The 25,725-nt window shown below is 38.2% G+C and overlaps 2 protein-coding genes across 2 annotated transcripts in view; one reads left to right on the forward strand and one right to left on the reverse strand.

Annotated features, from left to right (window-relative positions):
• Positions 1–3,442: 3,442 nt before the first annotated feature.
• LOC139710711 (large ribosomal subunit protein bL19m-like) lies at positions 3,443–14,588 on the reverse strand. Its single transcript, XM_071622631.1, has 5 exons — positions 14,498–14,588; positions 13,444–13,713; positions 6,762–6,896; positions 5,480–5,667; positions 3,443–3,814 (listed from the first exon to the last, which is right to left on the reverse strand). The coding sequence occupies exons 1-5, from the start codon at positions 14,586–14,588 to the stop codon at positions 3,560–3,562; spliced, it is 939 nt and encodes a 312-aa protein (XP_071478732.1). The 3' UTR covers positions 3,443–3,559.
• A 2,770-nt stretch (positions 14,589–17,358) lies between these two features.
• LOC139710745 (Golgi-associated PDZ and coiled-coil motif-containing protein-like) overlaps positions 17,359–25,725 on the forward strand; it is a 64,910-nt gene continuing 56,543 nt past the window's right edge. Inside the window, exons 1-2 of the mRNA XM_071622662.1 lie at positions 17,359–17,615; positions 24,315–24,479. Of these exons, the coding sequence (XP_071478763.1) occupies positions 17,412–17,615; positions 24,315–24,479 (369 nt within the window). The 5' untranslated portion in view covers positions 17,359–17,411. The remainder of the gene's footprint in view (positions 17,616–24,314; positions 24,480–25,725) is intronic.

The following is a 25,725-nucleotide window of genomic DNA, read 5'->3' on the forward strand; positions in this document are numbered from 1 at the left end:
TATTGCTATTGTATGTTGAAAAAAATAAGCCTTGGGTAGCACCAGAGAGCATCTAGAACCCTAGGAACTTCACACACATCAACTTGGAGTCTCCCGTTTGCTAGGAGTTTCAGGCGGGAGAATCTCCAGATCAGAGGGTGCTTTGGGTGGGAGTCTCTGCAATATGGAACTTTTGAGAATTACACTGGCGTTCAAGGCTTTGCATGGACATTAAGCTTTCATGTTCATTTACTTTCTCAAAATTAGGTTCCGTGAGAAATTCACAAAACAAATTTAAAAATTCATCCTTTCCATTAGGTATTGTGTTGGAGTAACCTAGCAACAGTAACTTCTAGAAAGAAAGATACACTGTAGTATGGTTGCCTTAATCACGCATTAAAAATATGACTTCAGTCATATTTTGTACATGTTTAGGCCTGTAGGCTAAACAGAGTTGCAGGCTAATAAAATCATTGCCTCTACAAATTTCAATGAAAATACGAATCTTTGAAATTCTTCAACTTTCTCATTTTATGTGCTACTGTATTGCCAGGATACTTCAAAAGTTCTAATATCCTGTTCAAATGATTTTTCATGTACATGTACTGTAGCGCATTTGTCTGTTTAACACAGTTGCCATCAATGTGGTGTGGAATAGTTTCTCAGATGAATCTGTCATTTTCTTCTTGTAAACCTCCACGCCAGATGTGATTGTACCTTTCACTTCACATAGTAGATGGATAACACTGCCAGCCAGGTGAACTGGTACAGCATTCATTATTTTGGTAGGCCTGAATTTTGACCTTCTTGGAGGATTTTTATGACATTTTATTACCACGGTCTAGCATATCAGAGTTTATTGATAATCTTACATATTGAAAGTAGCATTTTGCAAATTACAAGGCAAATTTATCAGTTCAAAGGTCACTTTTATGATTCCTGGGGGTGTTTCATCAACGTTTGTCAGTGCTGACAATATCAGCAAAATCCTTGGTTTTGATTGGATGAGATGCTCTGGTCACTGACTGTTACTATGGTGTTTGTCAGCGCTGACAAGTTATGACAAACGTTGATGAAACACCCCCTTGCCCCTGCTCTCCCCTACCTTCGCTTTCCAAGGTAATGTAAGCCACGACCGTCCGAGTGTCAATATACAAGATATATAAACAACCGAGTTACAATGTACAACTTCTTTAAATGTGAACATAGCATAAAGAGAGACATGTGTTGCACATTTCACATGATGTACTGTGTATGTGCCATATCTCTAGTGAGTCTAATCTTCCTCAAATCAGGACTACCAGACAATTTTGTGAGTGGTGAAATTCACGATTGTGGAGTACAATGTACAGTACTGAACAGGGAAATACATGCATGAATGTCACATATATGTACATGTTGGGATTAGTGTTAATTTTTTTCAATTAAAATGTACCGGGGTAATTATAGCATAAAAATGAGTTATACATGAGCCTTTTTTACATACCCCCCACTGTTTTTTCCATTTTTTTTTTTTTTTTTTACTGAAGTTCACTCACAAATGTGTGAGAGGAATACATGTACATGTATTTGTGCATGAGAGTAAAAGATGTTTCATACCCATGAAAAGGTCATTAGTCTCTCAATCATACAGTAAACAAGCACAATCACTGAGAACGCATACTTTCCAAATAAATAAATTGAAACTGGGACAAGCAATACACATTTCAATTTGGAACATACAAATGTTTACATTCATACTCAGAGAAATACATGTACAGTGCAACATTGTTTGACTTTGGTTTCAGGTGTGAACAGTAACATCACAGTTGAATCTTACTGAAGTCTTGATGGCCACTGTTACATCCTGTCCAGCAATACATGTACGTTAATTTGGAGATTTACAGTGATCACCCTTACAAAAATTCTGAGTCTCATTGATTTGATAGAATTTCTTGTTAGAGTGGCAAATTTTTGTAGCATTAGCAAATCAGGAAGAAGGATTCTTGTCATTACCATGACACTTGTCATTGCACCAAGAGTAACTTCATAGCAACATTTTTTTTTTTTTTTAATGAAACACTGGAGTGTGTCTTCCATATTATGATGCTTGTTATACTAAACACTTATGAAACATACTTTCATCATGATAATGCAATCTTTCTTTGAAAATTTCTTCGGAGTTTTTTTTTTTCCCCCTCAAACCCTGATATTCCACAATTTTGAAATAAAGAAATAGCTTCACTACTCCCACAGAATTTGTCATAACAAGAATCAAACTGTATACTGGATTTGCATTTCCAACCTGTCGGGTCTGAACAAGCTTTCTCTATCTAATGATATTTACTGTGGAATGATCCCCTAAAAGATTCAGGCGAACCATGTTATAACAAGAAGCTTGGGCCCACCAGATTTTTCTCATTACAACGAAATCTCAAGCTTATACATATGTAGGTTGCTACATAAATACACATGTACATGCATGTAGGACTACAGAATATTGCTACACGGCAAGCCCCACTTCTGGATTAGAAAATCATCTTGCTGGCATAACTTTGTGTCAAATAAAGAGCATGTGGATTCATCATTTTGACAACATGTGTATTTTCAAACTCACATTTAAACTACACAGCAGTCCACTTGCATCCACTAAACAGTTTCTATGGATTTCATATATTGTGATTTATACCACATATAATGAAATGGAACAATGCCACAGCCTAAACTTAAGTCACCCTTGTCCTAAGACCACCTGAAAAACTTGAGTTTGCCAAAGCAAGTGTTGCCTATCTGCTGCCCTGTCCCTCCAAATTCTTTCACTCTCAATGTAACAAACAGATTAAATAAGAAAATAATGATGGTTTCACCGCAGAAATTTTCTCATACCTAGGAATATTGTCGGGAGTTTAAAAATTTGCTTGTTTTTACAAGATAGTTGTGCCCGACGTACATTTAAATGTAACAAAATCTGACCATGTTCGTTATTAACAGGGTTTACCTGTGCAAAAGCAACTGCATTTCAACAACCCATCTAACATCAGTGAGGCCAGGATTTATATGTGTGTAGATTTTGCTCAAAATCGATTCAGGAATTCATGTATTACATCATCTGCAATTCAGTCATCATAAATTTTCTCGGTCATTCTCTTTTGCTTGCATTCTTTTGTAATTTTTTTTTTTTTTTTTTTTTTTTTTTTTTTTTTAAGGAGGAAGAGTTATCAATTGAGCGTTGCCTCCTAGGTATGCATGACATAAATAATAGCAATGATACAAAAATCCACTCCGATTATTTCTGCCCAAATCTGGAAGAAAATGCCCCCTCAAGAGGAGACATCATCATCCTTTTGTAGCAAATCGTGTCAATATCTCGAGACTTGACTTCTGTTATTTCTGGCTGCAGCATTCCAGCCTTTTGTATAAAAGCTCACTGAGCCAAATTTCTTGCTGCAGAAGGTGAAATAACCACAGCAATAAAACTAAAATGACATTGATGTACATCACTGTTTATCTATGAAACAGTCACGGTCCATGACAGTGTATTCATCACTGTGTTGCCATAGAAACAGTAAGGGGTGAATCTAGATGATCTACTTCCAGGGCGCTACGACCCTCGCTGCTTCTTCTTCCTCTTCAACTCCTCCACGTGTCGCTCAAACTCCTGCTTGACCTTTGACCTGTCCTCCCTGCTGTGCGAGCTCATCGGGTAAATGTTGAGAAGATCCATCTTCTTGTACTGAGGGACGTTCCACATCTTGCCTTCTTCCAGCCTCTCTGGTGAGAGAACGTCGCTCAAGTCCGCCCCCTGTAGGTCGAAACGCTCCCAACGTTTGTGCCACGGCCTCGGCTTCATCTTGACCTATGACATCAACATATAAATAATCAAAACACTGAGGGAGTATTTTGTGTTTGTATGGGAGTAGTCGGAGACAAAGTATGGGCTGTGATGTCTCACATCATAGCCAATGTCATTTGAATACAAGTATGGGAGGCAACCACATAATTCAGTTGATTCACATCAAAACGAATTGAAATTGATCCTTAAAGAAGTAGAATGAATAAACTTTCTTGTGTATAAACTTTGCTTTAGTGTAACTTATAATTCAGACTTCATATTAAAACGAACAAATCACTGTGGATTTTTTTCTCTCCAAAACTAGACAAAAATCCCTTCTTATAGTTATCACTTTCACAGGAACGTTTGCATGAAAAAAAAAATGCTACAAGAAAGCTTTTGACTCACTTATAATTCTAAGTATACTAGTAGTTATCCCACCTGTAACAATTATGACTTATAACTATCATCATCAATATCATCATCCGTAGCAAATGATGAGTTCTTTTCAAGCAACATACTGAAAAGGGGGTAACAATTCTTATATCTGTTATTAACGGTGAAAGTGGACATTTTCACACATTTTGTGAGATGTGAAACTTGTGCAAAAATAAAAGTGCATAGTATCTTGATTATCTGTAATATCATTCCATATCTTTGATTTCAAGGTAAGTACATGGTAGAGGTTGAACTGCTATTCTGCAAGTAGTTTTCTTCAAATTTGCTAGTCCTGTAATGTGTATGAATTTGCATTTGTATTGCAGACCAGTCACCTTTTACCATAGAATGTGCTGCCAAAGCCATTTGCGGGATGGTATAGTTTTGTTTGAGATGGGGAATTCAAATTTTAAAGGGGATGGCTAGTAACTGATCAGTGGGAATCAGCGGGAATGCTGGGGGATGATTGTTCCAGTCCTTGTGGGATTCATTTAAGAGTACATTATGTATCTATTGTTGTGTGAAAATCATTTGCTTCAGAATGGTCTCATATTCAAGTAATGTGCAGTTTCATGTTTCTCGGTTAGCATGCCTGTACGGTGTCGGGGCATTAAACTGCACATTACTTGAATATGAGACCGTTCTGAAGCAAATAGTTTTCACACAACAATAGATATATAATGTTCTCTTAAATGAATCCCACAAGGATTGGAACAATCATCCCCCAGCATTCCCACTGATTTCCACTGATTAGTTACTAGCCATCCCCTTTAACTTTTTGCAAGATAATTAGAAACAACTTATGAAATATTACAGAGCAGACAATTCCACGAGGAACTCATAGTTTACTTGATGAAATCGGTTTTGAAATGGCTAAAATATCTCAAAACAAAGCAAAACAAAGTGGTCCTAATGAACGGTGGGTCCCACCTTTTATTACAATTTCTAATATTTTTGATATCTCAGCCATTTCCAAACCAATTTTCATTAAATAAACTTTGAATTGCTCTTAGAATCATACGCTCTTTCATTTTGCAAAAGAGGTTTCTCATCATTGCACAAAAAAAGTAAAAAAACCTGAATTCCCATCTCAACCGAAAATAGCACTGAGCTGTTTGAAGTGCTCATTCAATCATTGTTAATGTCTGAGAAATCTAAAAGCATATAAAATTCCTCTTATCCAGCAAAGTGCAATATATGACTTGTGTGAAAAATTACTCGCACAAAAATGTATGCTTTTACAGTACATACCCTGATGTCATTAACAGGAACAGGCTTGCCCGGAGGGTGTTTGATAGCAGTCATTTCTGGGTCTATGGTGCTGTACTCGGGCAAGGCGTCCCGCAGATACTGGATGTTGTTGTCCAGCCGCTTCTCAAGCTTTAGAACCTCTATCTTCTTGATCAGGGGGCTGTATATCTGGTAGTTAATTTCAATGCCTGTAGCAATGAAACAATGAATAATATGTTCCATAAAACAACAGTCCAAGAAGCAAGATGAGTTGCTATCTATTACCTAGAATACTTTCACAAAGAAAATTATTGACAAATCTGACCTGGCAAGCAGCACGACCGTAATTACTGCTGTGTTCCCTGAGCACTCGCACATAGGACACTACAGTAATGCTGGCAATGGCATATCACTGAGATGTGCTGCTCCGTCAGATTTGTGGATACAGAGAAAATGTTATGTTCCCAATCAAAATTTACTGACATTCAAAAACAGACTGGAATAACCATATATTTTGGTACTTGTACTAGACTGAAAGACTTTTATCTCCATCAAAACAAAATGCAACTGAGCAATCAAGACTTCTTTAATACAGGTGTTTTGTGTTTGTCACATTTCATATGACAAATTTCTTCAAAATAAACATTTCTATCCATGATTCAGCCACAAAATATGTTCAGGACATCCTTACATATGAAATACAATTGAGTATACTATTTTGATTACTTGTGAGCAACGCCTATCAAATATTCACTTATCCACTCCCTACAAGCTTTCGAAACCCTACACTGTGTAAAAGATTCACCAGGTTACAATGGGGAATGGGCTAGTAACCATGGCAATAAAATACAGTGACCTCGAGGCCCCAATGATTCATGCTACATGAGACAATTCATCTTACTTGGGGTTTTCTTATTTGTTCTACTGCACCTTACATTGTGCTGACCTCTTGTTCCTTTGTTTCTACCCAAGCCATCTATCTCTAAACAGTAGGTTTACTGCAACTTATCAAACCCCCTTCCTTCCTTTCTCGAGGGAGGATGCCATAGCTGCTTTGTTTGTAGAATTCAAGGTGTTCCTTTTTCACATAATTTTGCCCTTGATGAAGCCTTACTGTGCTAACCTACTAGGCTTACAAATTGGAAGAGTTCACATGGCAACCATTCGGTATCCCAACTTTTAATAGTCTGGCATCTTGCTCATGATCGTACACTTGATTCTGCACACATACTGGCATGTTGCCACAAGAGGGCAGCATGCATCAATAACTGGAAATAGAACATTTTCAGGACACTACACTTACCTTGTTCATCAATGACATTCCGTAGCTTGAAACTTGCTCCAAGGCCATAATTCTTCCTCTCAATGCAGATACCAACAAATCGACTCTCTTTACCAGGTGCGTATGGATCAGAGACGGTAACGGCCAAAATAGATCCTGCATTCACATTCGTGTTGTTGCAAAAATGTATTAAAGAGAAAAAACAAATGAGTCACTAGAAATGTCTGAAAATGTTACTGACAACAAATTGAGAGGAAAAGGAATACATCATTTCATATTTGTATCAGTTTCATATGTTAGGCCCCTCATCTATCAAGATTCTGCTCTGTTGGAACATTATCTTAATGACCATTGATAGGGTGTGTTACATTTGTTGACACCTCAAACATGCACTCAATATGGAATGCATAATAAACAGTAAGAAATACTGTATTTCATACAAATGGTTGCAGAAAAGGTAATTTGACCTTAATCTTACTAAATCACTAATGCCTTATTTCTTCTGGACCCTGTTTTATGAAGTTAAAATTGATTCTATAGTTGATTTCAACTGTAAGTCTACATTGTATGGCAGCCTGTGTGGTAAGGAAATCTAAAATCAATTTTATCTTTTGATAAAATGGGGCCCTGGGCTTAGATTTTTCTAGAATACAGCAAATTTCAATTTAAGTTAAACTGTCCTACCAATTCCTACTTTTACAATACATGTGAAACACTAAAAATGATTATTTTCTTTTGTCCCCTACTGTGACACTTGGAATTTACATTGTATTTTATTTTTTAAAGGTTTAAAACCTTATTTGTGTGTTTTGTTTTGTTTTTTGTTTTGTCTTTATTTTTTTGCAGGGGGGTACATAAAAGTATGTTGTGTGTGTGTGCCGTTTTGTGTTTCTTGTAAATAGATGTGCTCCTTTGTTGCTCTTAATCTTATCAAAATAATTCATATTCAATCGTATTGATCTGGCCAAAATGATCTCATGAAATGAGCAAAGAGCAAGTTGTTCTGTTGACACATTATTTCTGTCACAGTGATGAAAGGTTGGGAATGCTCTAGAAGGATCATTTCCTCATTTCCTTATAAATTGAGTCACTAGTTGCAATGAAATATCCTGCTATTTTTTTTTTCTTAACTCTCATGAAAGAAATTAACAAGATCAAATCAAAAGGACAATTAGTAAGGGTGATATACAGTATATACCAAAAGAAACTTTGCGTTAATCAACATTAACGTTTCATTAACGCAAGCGGTTTCACCTGGATCGTTAGTAACGCAAAGTAACGATCGGGAAAATTAACGTTTGTAGTAACGATGAGTAACGATGGGTAACGATGAGTAACGATCCCTCACGCAAATTAACGATGTTTCGTTAAAATTAACGATAGGTAACGCAAGAACTCACACGAGATTTTGGTTTTGAAACGAGACCTGGTGAAAGGACGACGTAGCCCCTGCCGAGTGTAGCGATTTAGCGGAGTCTTTTCGCGAATCGAATCACGATTTCGCGAATGGTTTATTTGCGACCGGCGTCACCAAAAACGCACGCCGGGCCACCAAAAAAGCCGGATGTTTGCCTTCAGTTTTGAAAATGAACAGCGGTAACTATCGGCTCCGTAAGCTGCTAGAATAAATGTCAGATGTTTGCTCTTAATTTTGGAAATGAATAACGGCAATATTCGACTCCGTATTATACAAAAATAAATGTCGGATGTTTGCTCATACTTTTGGAAATGAATAATGGTAAGATTCAGCTCCGTACGGTGCTGAAATTAATGTCAGATATTTGATTTAGCGTTCGGAAATGAATAGGGATAAAATACGGCTCCGGAAGATGCTGAAATAAATGTCGAATGTTTGCTTTGACGGTCGGATATAAATGATAACGAATTTCAACCGTATACGATGATAAAATAAATGCCGGAAGTTTACTTTTACGTTCGAAAGTAAATAATAATAGCATTTAGCTCTGGAAGATGCTAAAGTAAATGTCGAATTATCCCTTTGGCGTTCGGAAATGAATAACAATAATAATAAACTTCGTACAACGACAAGATAAATGTTGGATGTTTGCTTTTACTTTCGAAAGTGAATAGCAATAACATTCGGCTCCAGAAGATGCTGAAATAAATGTCAGATGATTGTTTTTACGTTCGGAAGTGAATAACAGTAATATTTTGCTCCATACGATGCTAAATAACTGTCGGATGTTTGCTTTTAAATTTCGAAATGAATAACAGTAACATTTAACTGCGTTTGATGGTGAAAGTTAATGTTTGCTTTGACGTTCGGAAATGAATAACAATAGTATTCAACTCAGTACGATGATGAAATAATTGCTGGATGTTCGCTTTTACGTTCAAAAGTAAATGGCAATAACATTTAGCTCCGGAAGATACTAAAATACATGTATATGTCGAATGATCCCTTTGACGTTCGGAAATGAATAACAATGACATTCAGCTCCGTACGACGATGAAATGCCGAATGTTCGCTTTTACGTTCGAAAGTAAATAGTGCTCAATAACATTCGGCTTCGGAAGATGCCAAAATAAATGTCAGATGATTGCTTTCGACGTTCGGAAGTGACAAGCAGTAACATTCTGCTCCATGCTAAAATAAATATCAGACATTTGCTATAAATTTAACATTTCGAAATGAATAACAATAACATTCAGTTGCGTTTGATGGTAAATTTAATGTCGGATGACGTTTGAATGTGAAAAACAGTATAACATTCGGCTCCGTACGATGCTGAAATATGTCAGATGATTCATTTCACTTTCGGAAGTGGACAGAAGTAACATTCGGCTCCTTCGATCATAAAGTAAATGTCGGGTGTTTGCTTTTGAATTTGGAGATGAATAACGGTAATATTCTGCTCCGTACGATGCTAAAATAAGTAACAGATTGTTGCTTGTACATTTGGAAATTATAAACGGTATCAATCGGCTCAGTTAGATGATAAAATAAAGAGCGGATGTTTGCTTTCACGTTCGGAAATGAATAAGGATGATATTCAGGTCCGTAAGATGATAGAATGAATGCCGGTTGCTTGGTTTTACATTTGAAAATGATTAACGGTAACATTCGGCTCCGGAAGGTGTTAAAATACTCGTAAATGTTGAATGATTGCTTGAATTTCCACCAGAAATAAATAACGGTAATTTTTTGGCTCTTTACGATGCTAAAACAAATGTCGGATGTTTAATGTCTGCAAATGCTCCCACTTTCTCATTTCAAACGTAAATTTTGACCAATTTGATAGGCATCAACTTTTATAATAATCTATTATAAGCCTATATATTTGCGAAATCTTAGAACTCAGAATAACGGTATAAGATGATTAAATTTTCTCCTTATTTTAGACGTGGGTACCTGTATCACTTCAGTAATACTTGATATTTATTTTTCTATGTTTAGTAGGACCGATAGTTTTGCTTGTTTGTTTTTCTTTTCGGGCCACCAAAAAATAAAAATCAATCATTTTGGTGGCCCGATCGGGCCACCGAAATGAAAGTTAGTGTGGAGCCCTGGCCTTTTGTGGATAAAGTGTCTTGCTGAAAGGCAAATATCGGGCTTCGAGGGGATTGAAACCGCAAACCCGTACCATGGCTAATTGATTCAGATTTTACTTAAGTACATGTACTTGCAGGTCAACTTTAGATAGACTTTTTTTTTTTTTTTTTTTTTTTGCGATACAGCTGGGGCTCCATGTGCATTTATTTACAACAGTATAATCGGAAGACGAGCAGAAAGAATGTCAGCACCAGGAGTAATCGCACCGGGCCGAAAGGGGAAAAGGAAAAGTATATCCTGAATCTATACCCCCCACATCGACAAGAAGACAAATGAAAAAAAGAAAGAAAAGAAAATGAATGGACCCACATGACGCATAATTTTGGTAAATCTGCGGGATATTCGTTATTTCATTTTGCTGTGTTCAAACTACACACCAGTATAGCTTTTCGAGTGTGATCTTAATGCGTATGAATGTTCTATGGACTTTAAGTTTATAACGCGAAAGAGGGTAACTATATAACAATTAACGACAGTGATAACGCCAAACAATAGGAACTTTCGGAGTGGAAGAAAAATAAGACGTCCCGGAAGTACGCCAGACGTCATAATTGCTTTTTTTTTTTTTGTTCCTTTCTAGCTCCACAGCATCACCATAGGAAAATCGATTTGACCAAGAACAAAAGCGTGTCCCTCTTTTCTTCCAGGGCAATTACCCCGGACCCTTCCCCTGGCCCTAATCCTAACCATAACCCAAACTCCTCACCCTAAACCTAACCCTAATCTTTACTCTAACCTTAACATTAACCAGTATTTAGCGGGGAGGGGGGGGGGGGGGGTAATTGCCCTCTGTGGTTAATTGCCCGGATTAGGTTGCAACACACAACAAAAACCTCTTCCCAGCCCTAAACCTTCCCGATCTCCGTGTGTTGTCAGGTGAAACGACATGTTCAAATACAAGAATAAAACAACAGTAGGTATTGATTGAAACTCGACACCCATTCATGCCAGCCAGGCCAGGCTGAAATGTAACTTCAAAGCACATTCCGACAGCTGGCTGGCAAAACCACATGGCAAAGGAATTTGCGCGCGCGTGTGGATTGCTCAATTTGGAGGGCCTGGGAGCGGGAAAAACAAGGGTGATTTGATAGTCTGTGAGTTATCAAAAGCAGACCTTTCGAACAATTGCAAACGTCATGATACTATTTTGTGTTCCTTTTGGACTGAAAGAAAAAAAAAATCACAAAGACGAGTTGAGTACACGTTGTATCACAATTTTTTACATAGCCATGCAAAACGATTACTACACTCATGTCATGACAAGAAATGAATCAATATTCCAAGACAAATACAAAGCAGCCTGGGGTACGGACGGTGACAAGAAACGCCACGCATTCACGATGCACGTTGGGGAGCAACAGAGAGGTGGGAAGAGACTCTTCCCGCCTCCCTGGGAGCAACATGGAGTTGGCAGGGAGGGGTGATCCTGGAGTTTGTGACAACTTCCCGATACTACTCCGTGACAACAGGGAAGTAGAAGAGAGACACTCCACCTTCCTGGTGACAACACGATTGTGACGATCTCAAAGCATGGACCTTACCACGCCCAGCAAATCTGCGTGCTACTTTTCAAAATTTGAAAAAACTTTGTCTCTGATCTGTTGAGTTGTTTTTGCTGAATATCAGGAGCTTTTCATGCCTGAAGTTCAAGTGGATGTTTGCCAAAAATTTCATAATTTATAAATCTCTCAGTAATTTATTTTAGGCTGTTGATGCTGCCGTAAAAACATTAGAAATTTCATATGAACTAGTCAGGACAAAGACAAAAAATCTCTGCACAAAACAAATACAAGTATTTTTTTATTGTCATTGGTAGTCAAATTTGTGTTTTACAGATATGAATAAAGCAATAGGCATAGTATTAACTATTGTATTACACGTAGTAACACTTTCATGGTAAGTTTGACGTTTTAAACGGCTACATTAAGTTAACAAAGATCGCAGGAGAGTCTTTTTTAAGGAGTGCAACCATAAATGTGAAGGCATGTTAAATGAAAGGAGGAAAAAAAAAGAATCAACGTTTGTAATCCTGGGTCTTCGACTTGAGCTATCTTTAATTAAACATTTCTTCTCTGTTCATCTCCAAGACCCCAGACTGTTCATGACCTCCGAGAATGCGCCAGTACGCGCGGTTTCTTCTGTTGATTGGTCTCTCTCTCTCTCCCCACCCCTCCCCATTCCCCACTCTGGCACCTTGGCATCGTGGGATTTTCATGTTTCTGGGTAAACTTTCATGTGAAGCGTGCCTATCAAGTCACCACTTGTCTCACCTGCTGGCAGTGTAATAATGCGAGCAGAAAGTGGCAGACATTTTCTTCTGCTGCCCGCTACTTTTACTGCCGAAATACTCGGCTTTGTCACCACACACTACCACCAGTTATTCAGCGAGACACACGTTGTGTATTGGAATATAAATGGACTTTTGCACCTTCCTGAATTGGGTAAGTGTCTGACAGTTAAAAATCGTGACATCGCTAACGTTAGACAGTCGGCGTTAGTTTTAGGCTTGCGTATGCGTGATTTCATGGGTTCAATGTTCGATGGAAAATGTTGGCTGTGGGGGAAAATGTGGCTTCGAAATTTTTGCTTGCCCGATTCCATTGACTGCGCCCCATGAGTACAAATTTGACGACCATGACAATACGACATTGCCAGGGGAGTTCTGCTCAACTACAAAATCTTTTCGGTATTTGTATCGCTATTTTAATGCCCTCCGCCGGCAGGAAGTTGTCCGTAGTAAATATAAAGAACGACAGGCATCTCCGAGTCTCGCAATTTCCGAGATTTCTTCCCAGTCCACATGACAAGTCCGCTAACGCAAGATCTAAAAATTAACGCACAGTAACGATCTGTAACGAACAGTAACGATCATTCACACACAGTAACGATCTGTAACGATCATTCACGCACGGTGATCGTTAATTTTGTAACGCAGAAAGATTAACGCAGTAACGATCGGCGCTTGCGTTACACGTAAATTTAACGCAAAGTTTCTTTTGGTATATACTGTAGATGATATGTTTACTAATCATTCAAAACACTAACAAAATCAATAAATAAGGATATCAGCTTAAAATATTATGAAATTGATACATGAACAGTTAAAATCCATTCCTGGTATTTGCTTACCAGGGTAAAACTCTGGTACATCAATGACCTTTCGCCTGCTATAGCAATCCTGCCTCTCCAGAAAGTCTTTCAGCTTGTTGCGTCGCCCATAGGGGATTTCAAACTCAGGACTGAAGAATTTCCTTTCCTGCACGGCTTCCCCGACCTTCTTCCGCCTCGGGCCTCTTGTGGTCAGGGAAGCACGAAGTGATGCCGCCGACTCACTGAGCTGCGAAGGTGCTGGTGGCGAGTCATCTCCTGGTGTATCACTTGAGAATGCCACTGAAGAAACTGTATAGAGTGGCATACAACACACACACACACACACACACACACATACAAAGAAAAATTAGCTGTGATGAGTGAAATTAAATATGGAAAGACAAAGTCCCCTTATTGCCATGGCTCTTTCACCTGAATGTCAAACTTCTGATCATTTTCAATCACTGTTCAGTACTTACAGTATCTTAGCTATACGTATCACAATGATCTCAGATTTTATTAGTAGTCATAGTACCACATACTTCAAGCAAAATTGAATTGGTCCACACTGACCACAGTTGTACATTAACACTAATAATTATTCATGTACCTACAGTGTAGAGTCTAGTCCTTGTTCTCATAAAGGAGTCAAAACAATTTTAACACAAGATTCTCTTTGCATAGCAACAACCTAGGCTAACCTAGGCTAAGTATATTTATAAATTTAATTAGACCTAGCGAGGAGCGTATTTTCTATACACACTAAATAGTAAAAGTGCTTCAACAGTGGAGTTACTGACAGCAACTTAAACAAAATACTTACAAGAAATCAACGATGCTACTAATTGTTAGCTGCTTCCAACTTACTACAGGCACAGCTTTTACTAAACTCATTTTATTACCCGTTTTACACAATACAGGCTATGGAAATAGTGCACACACACAAAATCCCTCGTATGGGACTAATATACGCAAGGGGCATAACCTCATCTATAGCTGAGAAATACATGCCTCTTACATATCTGGAACATCGATACAGCTAATAATTATGGTACATATCAACCGTTAAACGATAATAAAGGTAGAATCTCACCACATATTTGCCGAACTAAGCTCCGAAGATGTAGGTATGCTGTCTTACTTTTCGCCAGACCACGGCACGCGTGTGTCGAGCAGCACGCCATCTCCGTTTTCTGCACAGATACTGTTATTACTAGTAATGGGGAATCTGACCCCCCCCCCCCCCCCGTGCCCCCCCCCTCCAAGGAAGAATGTCGATTTTAAAACTACCCCCCCCCCAAAAAAAAAAAATATATATATATATATATATACACTTGTATATATATATATATATATATATATATATATATATATATATATATATATATATATATATGAAGAGTTTGTTTGCAAAAACCGATAAGTCCATTTTTGAAGATTTTGAAGTACGGTCTCTGTCATAAAGTACAAAATAATACCTTTTAAATGATATACATATATTGGTCACTACATATAAAGGTACATTTTTGAAGTTATGATCAAAAGAAGCAAAATTTTTCTTATTATTCTCTTTATTTTTCTTGACCTTTAATCGCAGATATCTCCATTTGGCAAATATGGACTTATCGGTTTTTGCGAACAAACTCTTCATATATATATATGAAGAGTTTGTTCGCAAAAACCGATAAGTCCATTTTTGAAGATTTTGAAGTACGATCTCTGTCATATAGTACAAGATAATACCTTTTAGATAATATATTGGTCACTACATATAATGGTACATTTTTGAAGTTATGGTCAAAAGAAGCAAAAATTTTCTTATTATTCTCTTTATTTTTCTTGACCTTTAATCGCAAATATCTCCATTTGGCAAATATGGACTTATCGGTTTTTGCGAACAAACTCTTCATATGTATATTATAATTATAATCTTATAGTCTTATATACACATGTACATTGTCACGTATATAATAGTGGGATTATAATATAATAACAACAATAATGATAATAATAATGAAGTAACTCTATCTATATAGAAGAAGAAGAAGAAAAAGAAGGAGAAGAAATATGATAATCATTTATTGACACAAAAATGATAATTTAATAAGCATACAAAGAACAAATTATTGAAATCTGATCGTTTGTGGCGCAAAAATAAATTCCTTTGGAAAGAAAACTTCTTCTTGTTCTTCTGCAATCTTCTTTTTCTTTTTTCTGCTTGTTCTTCTTCTTTTTCTTCTTCTTTTTCTTCTTCTTCTTCTTCTTCTTCTTCTTCTTCTTCTTCTTTTTCTCCTTCTCCTTCTCCTCTTATAGTCCTCCTCCTTCTCCTCCTTCTTCTTCACACTAAAGTAACAGGCCTGAGTAACATGCCACTGTCGGATGTAGGCCTATCGGGTTTTATACCACTTTAATTGTGCTGATCAGGTGTACATGAGCTACGTACTCTTACATAGAGTTTCAGTAAAAGGTCTATGATTAGAAAAGGCTATTATTATAATGTGCGGCTAAAAAGGATTAAAAAAAGAACAACAACAACAATAACAACAACAACAACAACAAAAAGAATGGCACTTGAAGACTCTGGTCATGGCTCCTGAGTAATTGAGTCAGAAATGCCTGGCCGCCGCAGCTGGGGGATGGACAGTCATGTCATGTGAGTTGGGGTCGAGGATGAAGTCGAATGTAAATTTCGCCATGGGACAGGAAAATTATTGTACCAAAAATATCACCGAGACTATAGAAGCAAGGAAGTCATCCTATGCGTGGCATAACACAACATAACAGGAACATCAGCATAAAAACCCACAATGAAGTAAAACAAAATAAACTGCTATAGCATTGATATGCAAGACCACAGTGCATTAATGGTATCTTTGCAATGTCAACACTTTCAGATCAGGTTTTCCTATCAATGTATCGCATATAATATATAGAGAGCTTGAATTATAAAAAAAAAAAAAGATTTAATGGCTTTTTAATTTAGATCCTCATGATTTAGAAAGATAAATACAATCTTTTTTTATTGATAGTGATACTGCACTTGTGTATAGCGAAGACTGTTTTATATTTTCTAATTGAAATGATCATTTGATGCACATTTAAAATAAATCATTTTCCTTGCTTTTAGTAGCTTTAATGTCAAAATATTTCTGCATGTGCATTTTGACTAATTATGATATTTTTCGCATTCACACAAACCTTTGGATTGACAGAGATGTAAATTGACATTCATCATCACCGTCCATTTCGAGGGCCTAACATTATGCAGTGGCCAGTATCACTGCTCTGTGGCATAAATGTGAAAATTTAAAATTCTATGACTTTTTTTTGGGGGGGGGGGAGGGGAGGGGGTGTTGAATCCACGTCTGAATCTAATGAAACTGCTACAACACAATGATAGTTATAATACTCCGTTCGACGTAATTGGTGTCGAATTGCACTTTAAAATAATTATCATTCCAATCAAATCTATTTCAACCAATAAACTAGAGAAATTGCAGACAGGCCAATCAACCGACTACTGAGATGTTAACATTATCCCCCTCCACCTCATAAAAGGAGAAAACAAAACCCAACCTAAACTTTGAAGTTATTCGACACAATTTTTTTTTTTTAAAACTTTCAGACAAGGGATTTCGACAAAAATGTTCCTTTTTTGAGGGGCGGGGTCATCGCAATCATTCTTTCAAATTGCATTCCGCCCTCTTGTGCTTTCATTGTGCACAGTTTTGCGAGAGCACCGCTAATTCGCTTTTCTTACTGCATGCATTCGCTATGCACGGCGGATGAATGTGTGAGTTATCGACGTGTCACCAGACACGACCACTGCATTACATGCACACACTGTTTACATGGGAAGGTCTTTTCTTCCCCGCCGGAGTGCCCCCGTAAACCTCGCGTACGTGTCCGCTGCTGTTAGCTAGCTCTGCTGCTTCCTATTTCGGCTACGTGTGTTGGCTTGTTGCGTTGAGTCACGTCAGTAGCTTTACAAGTCCGGAAACGAAGAAATGGCGGCCCTTCACTGGCTAGATCTCTTGGAGAAGGAGTTCGACAAGGCTTTCGTGGATCTTGACCTCGTCCTGGGCGAGATAGATCCTGAGCAATGTGATCTGACTTACGAGGGAAGAGCAAAAATGACTGCCCTGAGTTCAGCATTCGCTCAACTTTGCCACAAGGCACAGACAATATTTCAGAATAACGCCAAACTAGAGGTAAATTTTTATGTGTCTGTTTGTTGTTGAAGTACAATTCTTGTAGTATTGTTGAAGTACATTGTAGATTCGGACTACCACTTCATTTAGACTGTTTCTGTGTTCATAATATTTTGGTTTCTCTGTGACTCTGTGTGTGTGTGTGTGTGTGTGTGTGTGTGCAGCACATGTTCTGTTTTGGGCAATGATTCATGCCCTGTTTTGGATCAGAATTATTTGACCATCCATCCATGTATGATGTACTGTACATTTGTACATTTAATATTGAATAATAATTCTAGTAGACTCTAGACTCTATCATGTATCGGTAGGTCTACAAAGCCAGACCGAGAAGTTAAAGGGATTGTTATTGGTGGAGATGAAAATTGGGCTTTAACTTTTTATGAGATCTAATAAGTAATACAGGGTCTACCAAGAAACCACTTTAGTACAGTATCAGTACTAAGTAGGGTCTATCTGTCAACGTCAGTATACCTGGTACAGAGCATACCAATGCATTGGCATTAAAGAGGAATTTAAAGTTTATGAAATGAAAATTGGTTTTGGAATTTCTGAGACATCCAAAAACAAAGATGATGGGGACTCTACATAGTCACGGCACAAAGCATTCGACTCAGGCGGGTGTGGCGTATTAAAGTCTGAGGTAAAAGATTGCACGAGGCAGCCTAGCCCAAGTCTAGTACAACCTCCACTCCAAAGGTTGTGCTACACTTGTGCTGGATGAGGGGAATCAATCATTTGATAAATTAATTAGATAAAACCAAAAAGAGAGCTCATTTTTGTTAGGCATACAGTGTACATGTCCACCTGAAGTCAACTGGAGGTCCTCCTGGACAGCTTATTAGCAAAATTTTATGTGGTCATTCTTACTGGGCTCATCTGTAGTGATGCCTGCAAAGACCACTGAAATATTCAAGAACAAACAAAATTATAGGCTTTTGTGGTCCTTGCAGTGTGTCTGTTTTATATGTTTTTCTGGCAGTTGAATTTCTTCCCAACCCCTACCTTGTACAGCAGATGATCACAGGTGATGACGAATGTGGGTTAACTCGGGGGGGGGGGGGGGGATGATTACATAATCGCTGGACATTACTAACAGGAAGGATTCGATGTGCAGAGTGAATGCTTGAGAGTAATTGAATGAAATGTCTTCAAAGTGTTGAAGGGAATGGATGCAGCCCTCTCCCCTTTAAAGGAAGTAAAGAAAACAAGGGAAAGCTTTATTAGTCCACTGAGAGCCTGGAGGAGAAAATGAGGATTCTGTATCATTTTTTTTTTTTAATTCTAGTTAATTCAAGCAATATATTCCATACCACAAGTTGACTGCAGTATCATCAACTCTGTACCCAGTACAACCAATTTACTATTTGTTCATTATGTAAAAGTTGGAAAATTAGCCGGAGTTTTCCTTTACATGTAAGTTATGAATTCAGTCTGGGAGTTGCTGTTTAAAATCAATCTGGTGTGACACTGAACTTCATGTACAAAAGACAAAATGCGAATGGCATGGGAATAGTGCCAAGGCTGTGGCATTTCCTGCAAATTAGACTGGACTCAGTATGATCTCTCTTTATTCATCTTACCTGTCATGTGATTGTGTTAACAAGAGACCAGACTTGTTTTGAATCCTCAAAACTGTTCTTTGAATTCCTCAGAAGCGAGGGATGCCTGGTTAACCATGGGGCAAACTCACAGAAAAAAAAAAAGCTAGTTGAGGTACACATTGTACACATTTAAAATGTATGGATAACTTATCCCTGTACACAGTCAGTTACATGATCTGACAAACTTACAAATTGAATATGTACATTGTACATGTTGATGCTAGTTGCAATATTCTTTGCAGTGCAAGTGGGCATAATCATCTACATAATATGTAGGTTGTTGCATTGACATCAGTGGGATATCCACAGATGAGTGCTACATGTTTTTGTTTTTGTTGTTTCCCTATATAAAGGATCTGGTATGAACAAGAAAGAGGAAAAATATTTTAAAGAAAATGCATTTTTTAGAAGTCAAATTTTATCAAATGAGATAGCTGTCATTCATACCAACCATGAAAATATGGTGCCTTTGCATAGCAGATAAGCTCTAATTGATTTTTGTTCAATGTGAAGTGCTTTTTTTTTTTCTTCTTTTTTTTACAAATGTTTATTTTTGCCTGTAACATTTCTAAACAAGTTCAGTTACAGTGTATACAAACTGAACCATAATGAGGAAATCACCCAAGTTGGTTCCTTTGCTGACTGGTCATCAGCTGTAGATTTTCATGTCACTCATTTGTGACACTCTTACAATGTATTCATTGTACCAGCGTATCTTTCTGAGCTCCACATCTGCCAGTCAATGTTCATGGTGTATAACCTCGGGTCTACCGCACGTACTGTGCTTCCCACTCCAAGAACCCAAACAACAGCCGGACATCGTGCCTTCAGTATTGCAGCACCACAATCCTGAAACAGTCTGCCCCCAAATATCCAGTCAGCAGTTAACACAAATCAATTTAATAAAATTGTTCCAAAAGTAAGACCTTTTTTTTTTTTATAGTCCTTCATTTCCACTGCTGATGATCTGTCAACTTAAAAGTCACTGTTTATTTATTCTCTCTTTTGTTTTGTTTAGTAAATGTAGTTGATTTCTTACATTTTGTTGAAGTTGTTGAAGCACTTTGACTCTGTATAGAAAAGGTGCTATAAATATTGGTTACTAGTTATTATATTCACTCTATGATATGAACTTCTGTGCGTGTAGGGGGATTTTTTCAGGGAAGTTCATTCAATTTAACGTCGTTCCTTATTCAGCACACACACTGTAATAAATGTGGTATATCAGGTACATGTACATACATGTTCTTTCCCGCATCTAGATTGTGTACGAACATACTGTACATTCAGTGAATGCTGCTATGACATGATGTTGGCTTAGTTCATGCCATATGTCCATGATCATGATATTTGATATGCACACCACATCCCTCAATGATGCGCCTATGTACATTCCCTTGGGAATTTTGCTTATGAGTTGTCATCCATATAGAGATCGGATACTTTGATATTCCAGGCAAATCTCAATGCCATGTTTTATCCCTGAATCATAGTGCCTTGAAACAGATTATACGAATGAATGCAAAACATTTTATGTGCATACATGATACATGACAAGTATAATGCAGTTTGCAAAAATTGTCCTGTAGATCAGATCCACCTGTCTGAAAAGTGTCATGTTTTCTTTAAATGTTTCAGTACTTTTAATTTATGTCAAATTTTTAGATACAAATTGTACATGATTACGGTGTTATTTTTGCAGCATGAAACTTTCACGCATTTGACCTTTAATAGGCCATGTTCATTTAAAAAACAAGTCCACCTTCATAAACGTGGATTGAGAGAATGCAGCAATATTAGTAGAACACCATGAAAGTTAGAGGAAAATCTGACAATTTGTTCAATACTTACGAATTTTTGAAGTTTCAGGTCTGCAATCACTGGATCTGAAGACTACTACACCTTGTTATGTCATACGTGTATTATGATAAAGAAAATATAAAGAAAAGTCAATATATTTTCATTTTTCTCACATAATAAAAGAGCACATGACTTGCCTCTTTCAGAAGGCAGAGGGAGTAATATTAACTTTAACATATATCAGTTAAAAGTCGAAGGAAAATGTACTTTTTTTCAAAAAATGAAATTTTGTGGAATTATCTTTACATTTTCCTTTTATCGTTCTACGCATGTGACATCATCAAAGTCTGCAGTAGTCTTCTCATCCAGCAGCGTCTGCACAGAAACTTTAAAAATTCATAACTTTTGAACTAATTGTCAAATTTTCCTCAAACTTTCTCTGTGTTCCACTTGCTGCATTATCTCAATCCACATGTATATGAAGGTGAACTTGTCCTTTAAACACTACATTGACTACCAATGCTTTTTGAAGTTTCCAATTGCATCAAGGGAAAGTTGATTATGGCTGATTATTTCGGGGAAAATTTCTGTCAGGCAAATGTTTGGTATAAGTGGCCATAATGTATCTTGTTATTATTTCAGGGACACCTGCATGCACGTACTTCAGGATGTCAATATATTATGCATTTCATTAATAAAGCACACAAACACTGTGTATAATGAAATATAGTATTCACGTAGGAAAACCCTCAATGTACACACGGTGTACCTCACCAGGAGCAGTATGGCATAGTGGATAAGATTCTTCACTTTCAAATGGGGGTCCCAAGTTCAAACCAGGTCGTCCTTGGACAGGATGTTTTTACCCACTTAGTCCCTCTTGATCCAGGTTTAAAATGGGTACCTGAAAAATACTGGGGGTAGTAATATTGGCAAGGCCAAAATCTAGAGAGACTGCCCTGGATAGATTACGCCAAATTATTCTTAATATTACAGTTGAACCTCTCGTATCCGGACAAGTCGGGACTGGGGCTCATCCGGGTAAGGGATTTGGCCGGATACGGGAGACTCAATGCTTTATACATATGATCCGTACATTGATGTACATACACATGTACTGATGTAGCCCATTGTAGTACCACACGTAGTAATGTGTATACTGCAACCTTTTCATTGTTACACTCAGTAACAGACCCCAAAATAGAGGTTCGTGTTTGCAAGAATGAAATCATTTTCTTTTATAAATTCTTGGGATGATTTACCTAAATAATTATTAAGAAATGTATCAAGTAGATCTTGAAAATAAATACGAGTCGACAAAACTACACTTCAAAATTTGATCATCACGGCTCCGCAAAGTCGACTGTAGGTCGCCATTGTTAGATGGTCTCCCTCTCTCTCTTTGTGTGTGTACTGTGTATGAACAATTTTTGAGTGTTCAATATCATTCGTTGCTCAGCCAATGACTCGAAACAATGCCTGTCTATCTTGTCATATCGACGGCTGTGTATGGACTATATGTGGCAATGCGATATGAGAGGACTCGAACGCATAATCTGTCCATGTTCTTGCGATGATTTGGGGATGTTTGGGGGTGTTAAAATGTCTGAAGGTAAGCAATTTGGAAGGAAATTTGATGTAATGTATGTTAATCATGTTGGAATTAATATGTAATTCATGTGTGTTTGTGCAGGAGTTCTCAAGGAGTTGAGAATCCCCCTTTCCTCCCGTAATTATTTTTTTTAAAAAATCACGGCGAGATTGATACGTCTGTATAATAGAGAGATCCGGATAAAGGGAGGCCGGATAAGAGAGGTTCAACTGTATATGTTTTAGGGTGCTTACACACACGTATTTTACGTAGCTGAAGTTATACACATTCATAAGTATTTGAAATCTGAGGCATACTACCATGCAACTCGTAGATGGTTGTATTATATTGGCCAGAGTTAGTATCGGCTTTGTACAGGCAGAAGATCCATGAACATGTGTTAGACATCAATTTCCACCATCTTCAAAATGTTGTTTCAAGCTTTCGTTGTTCTAGCCCTTGTCCAGATTGCTTCTATCTGTACAGTGTTCTCTTGCATGTTTTGAGAGTGTCTGTGAGTGAGACTAGTGAAGGGTGATCAGCAACTGAGAGAGATACAGAGACTGACTTGTCTACAGACAGACATACATACATACAGATAGACAGACAGACAGACAGAGAGATATCCCTAGGGTGACAAGACCTCTTACAACAACATAAAAAAAAATCATTAATTTCAAGGAGAGTAAAAAAGCTCATTCATTTTTACCACATTTTTGCAAATATAGTGTCATTGATGTTACTGTCAGATAATGTAGAAACTTGTTTTGGATTTTATTAATTATTGTAATGTTTTACAAGGAAAATCAGTATTTTTTTGTATACATTCAAAATTGAATAAGCTTGAACTTTTTTATGTTTGCCTATTGAGATACAATTCCTGTTTTATGAAGGGTTTATGATTGATTACATAGTTGATTTCTATGGTAAGTCTATGGTAGCCTGTGTTGTAAGGATATTTAAAATTGATTGTATCTTTTGATAAAACGGGCCCAGGGATGATATCAAATTATGCATATTTCATGCAGGATTGTTTTCTTGTAGGGTCTGCAAACTTAAGACTAGCTGTTCCACTTAGACCCCGTTTACAGTGCGAGGCTCGGCCGCGGCCGAGTCTACCTTCATTTCAGTGTAAACGCGCAAAAGGCCAAATGCGCATTTGGCCTCGCTCTGGAGCTGGTCTCGGCTGCGGCCGAGCTGCGGCCGAGTCCGGCCTTTTCTCAGTGTAAACGCAAACTGGGCCAAATGCGCGGCCAATTTTAGTCTGGCTTCCAAACCCTCTGCCTGTATCTTTCGCTATTCAGGATATTAACCCCCTCAACGTCGAAAACTAGTATAGTTTAAGGTGGTTTTGTCCTGCAAAGGATTTTTTCGTTCGGCAAAGGCCTTTGCCCGTACGGCGACTTTGTCGCCACGGAATTCAGTTGGCAAAGGGTCTGAAAACCAGACAATACCAAATTGCGTTTGTTTACAAGCAGAGCACCAGTACGACAAAATATTGAAAGGTTTGAATCAAAAGCGCGGCCGAGCCCGGCAGTGTAAACGGACAAAATTGCGGGGCTCGGCCTCGCAATTGAGGCTGGGCTCGGCCGCGGCTCGGCCACGGCTCAGCCCAGCCCCGCACTGTAAACGGGGTCTTAGATGTAGCAACCTGATGTGGTAGCAACCTTCATGTTGTTTCGGTTGCTTTGTTTTCTCCGACAGGCCCACATCCTGAACATGCGTACAGACCTGTGTGACACCAAGGCTGCCAAGGCCATCCTAGAGAAAGAGCTGCACAACCAACTCCTGCAGCTCCACGCTGTCCAGCTTCAGCTCCACGCCAACCTGGGCCAGAATGTGGACTCAGAGGCCATCAAGAAGAAACTGGTAAGAGTCTTTGCTTGACATTAATGACCAAAGCTTCCCCAGTCATTGTGGGCATTTAATCACTTCGTAGCCGGTTTCACACGTACACCAATTAGCGGGATACAAATCTCGAGATTTGCATCGCGATCGTCATCCCGAGTTTTTTACACGTGTGGACAGAAAAAACCCGAAAATTAGCGGGATAAGCATCGCGATGCTAATCCCAAGAAATCTTGCGCTGGTTCATCAATTAGTGGGATAATTGGCCCCGCGCTGGTATGTGTGAACGGTCGGGATTAGAATCTCAAGTTTTTATATCCCATCATTCAATGCGCACATCACTACAGCGAGGCCTCTGCGCAGAGGTCCTTCACCTCTTTGGAGCACAACAACAACAGCGCGCGAACCACACCACTGACGCGTAAAAGACAATGGACAAAGGTAAGTGCGCGCAGGCAGTGATAGAGAAGGGCGCTGTGTGACCCAGTTTGCAGGCTTTGCTGTTGTCTCTATTGGCAATTAGTGGGATAATTCGGTACGTGTGGACGCTCGCCAAATTAGCGGGATACCGATCGCGATCGCTATCCCGCTAATTTGGTACGTGTGGACGCTCGCAAAAAAAATCGGGATGTGCATCGCGATCATCATCCCGCTATTTTGTACGTGTGAACCCAGCTCATATTGTTCAGTCTGTCCTTTTCAGGTAGTATGACTGCTGGTATGCAGTAAAGTGTTCTGGGACCATACCAAACCAAACCAAACCAAACCAAACCAAACCAAACCAAACCAAACCAAACCAAACCAAACCAAACCAAACCAAACCAAACCAAACCAAACCAAACCAAACCAAACCAAACCAAACCAAACCAAACCAAACCAAACCAAACCAAACCAAACCAAACCAAACCAAACCAAACCAAACCAAACCAAACCAAACCAAACCAAACCACTGAACAACAAGAAGCAAATAGATCTTGTTAGCCATTGCTTAAATTGGAAACATTATTTGCTCAGTGAAGAACGTACAATGTACATGTATGTGTGTGGGTTAAAGATTCTTAAATGATCGTGAATCGGGTTTCATTGAACCAAAAATTGTATTAACCCATTGCATGCTTGCACCAGGTGGTCGGTGTCAATCCATAATTATGGTAATGATGATGATGATGATGATGATAAAATGTTGATGATGATAGTGATAGTGATAGTAATAATAATAGTAATAGTAATAGTAATAGTAATAGTAATGGGCAAGTCCAAGATAACG

Source organism: Diadema antillarum, unplaced genomic scaffold (genome assembly GCF_040938485.1).
Source record: "Diadema antillarum isolate AM-2024a unplaced genomic scaffold, OU_Dant_1.0 seq00001558_RagTag, whole genome shotgun sequence".
NCBI lineage: Eukaryota > Metazoa > Echinodermata > Echinoidea > Diadematoida > Diadematidae > Diadema > Diadema antillarum.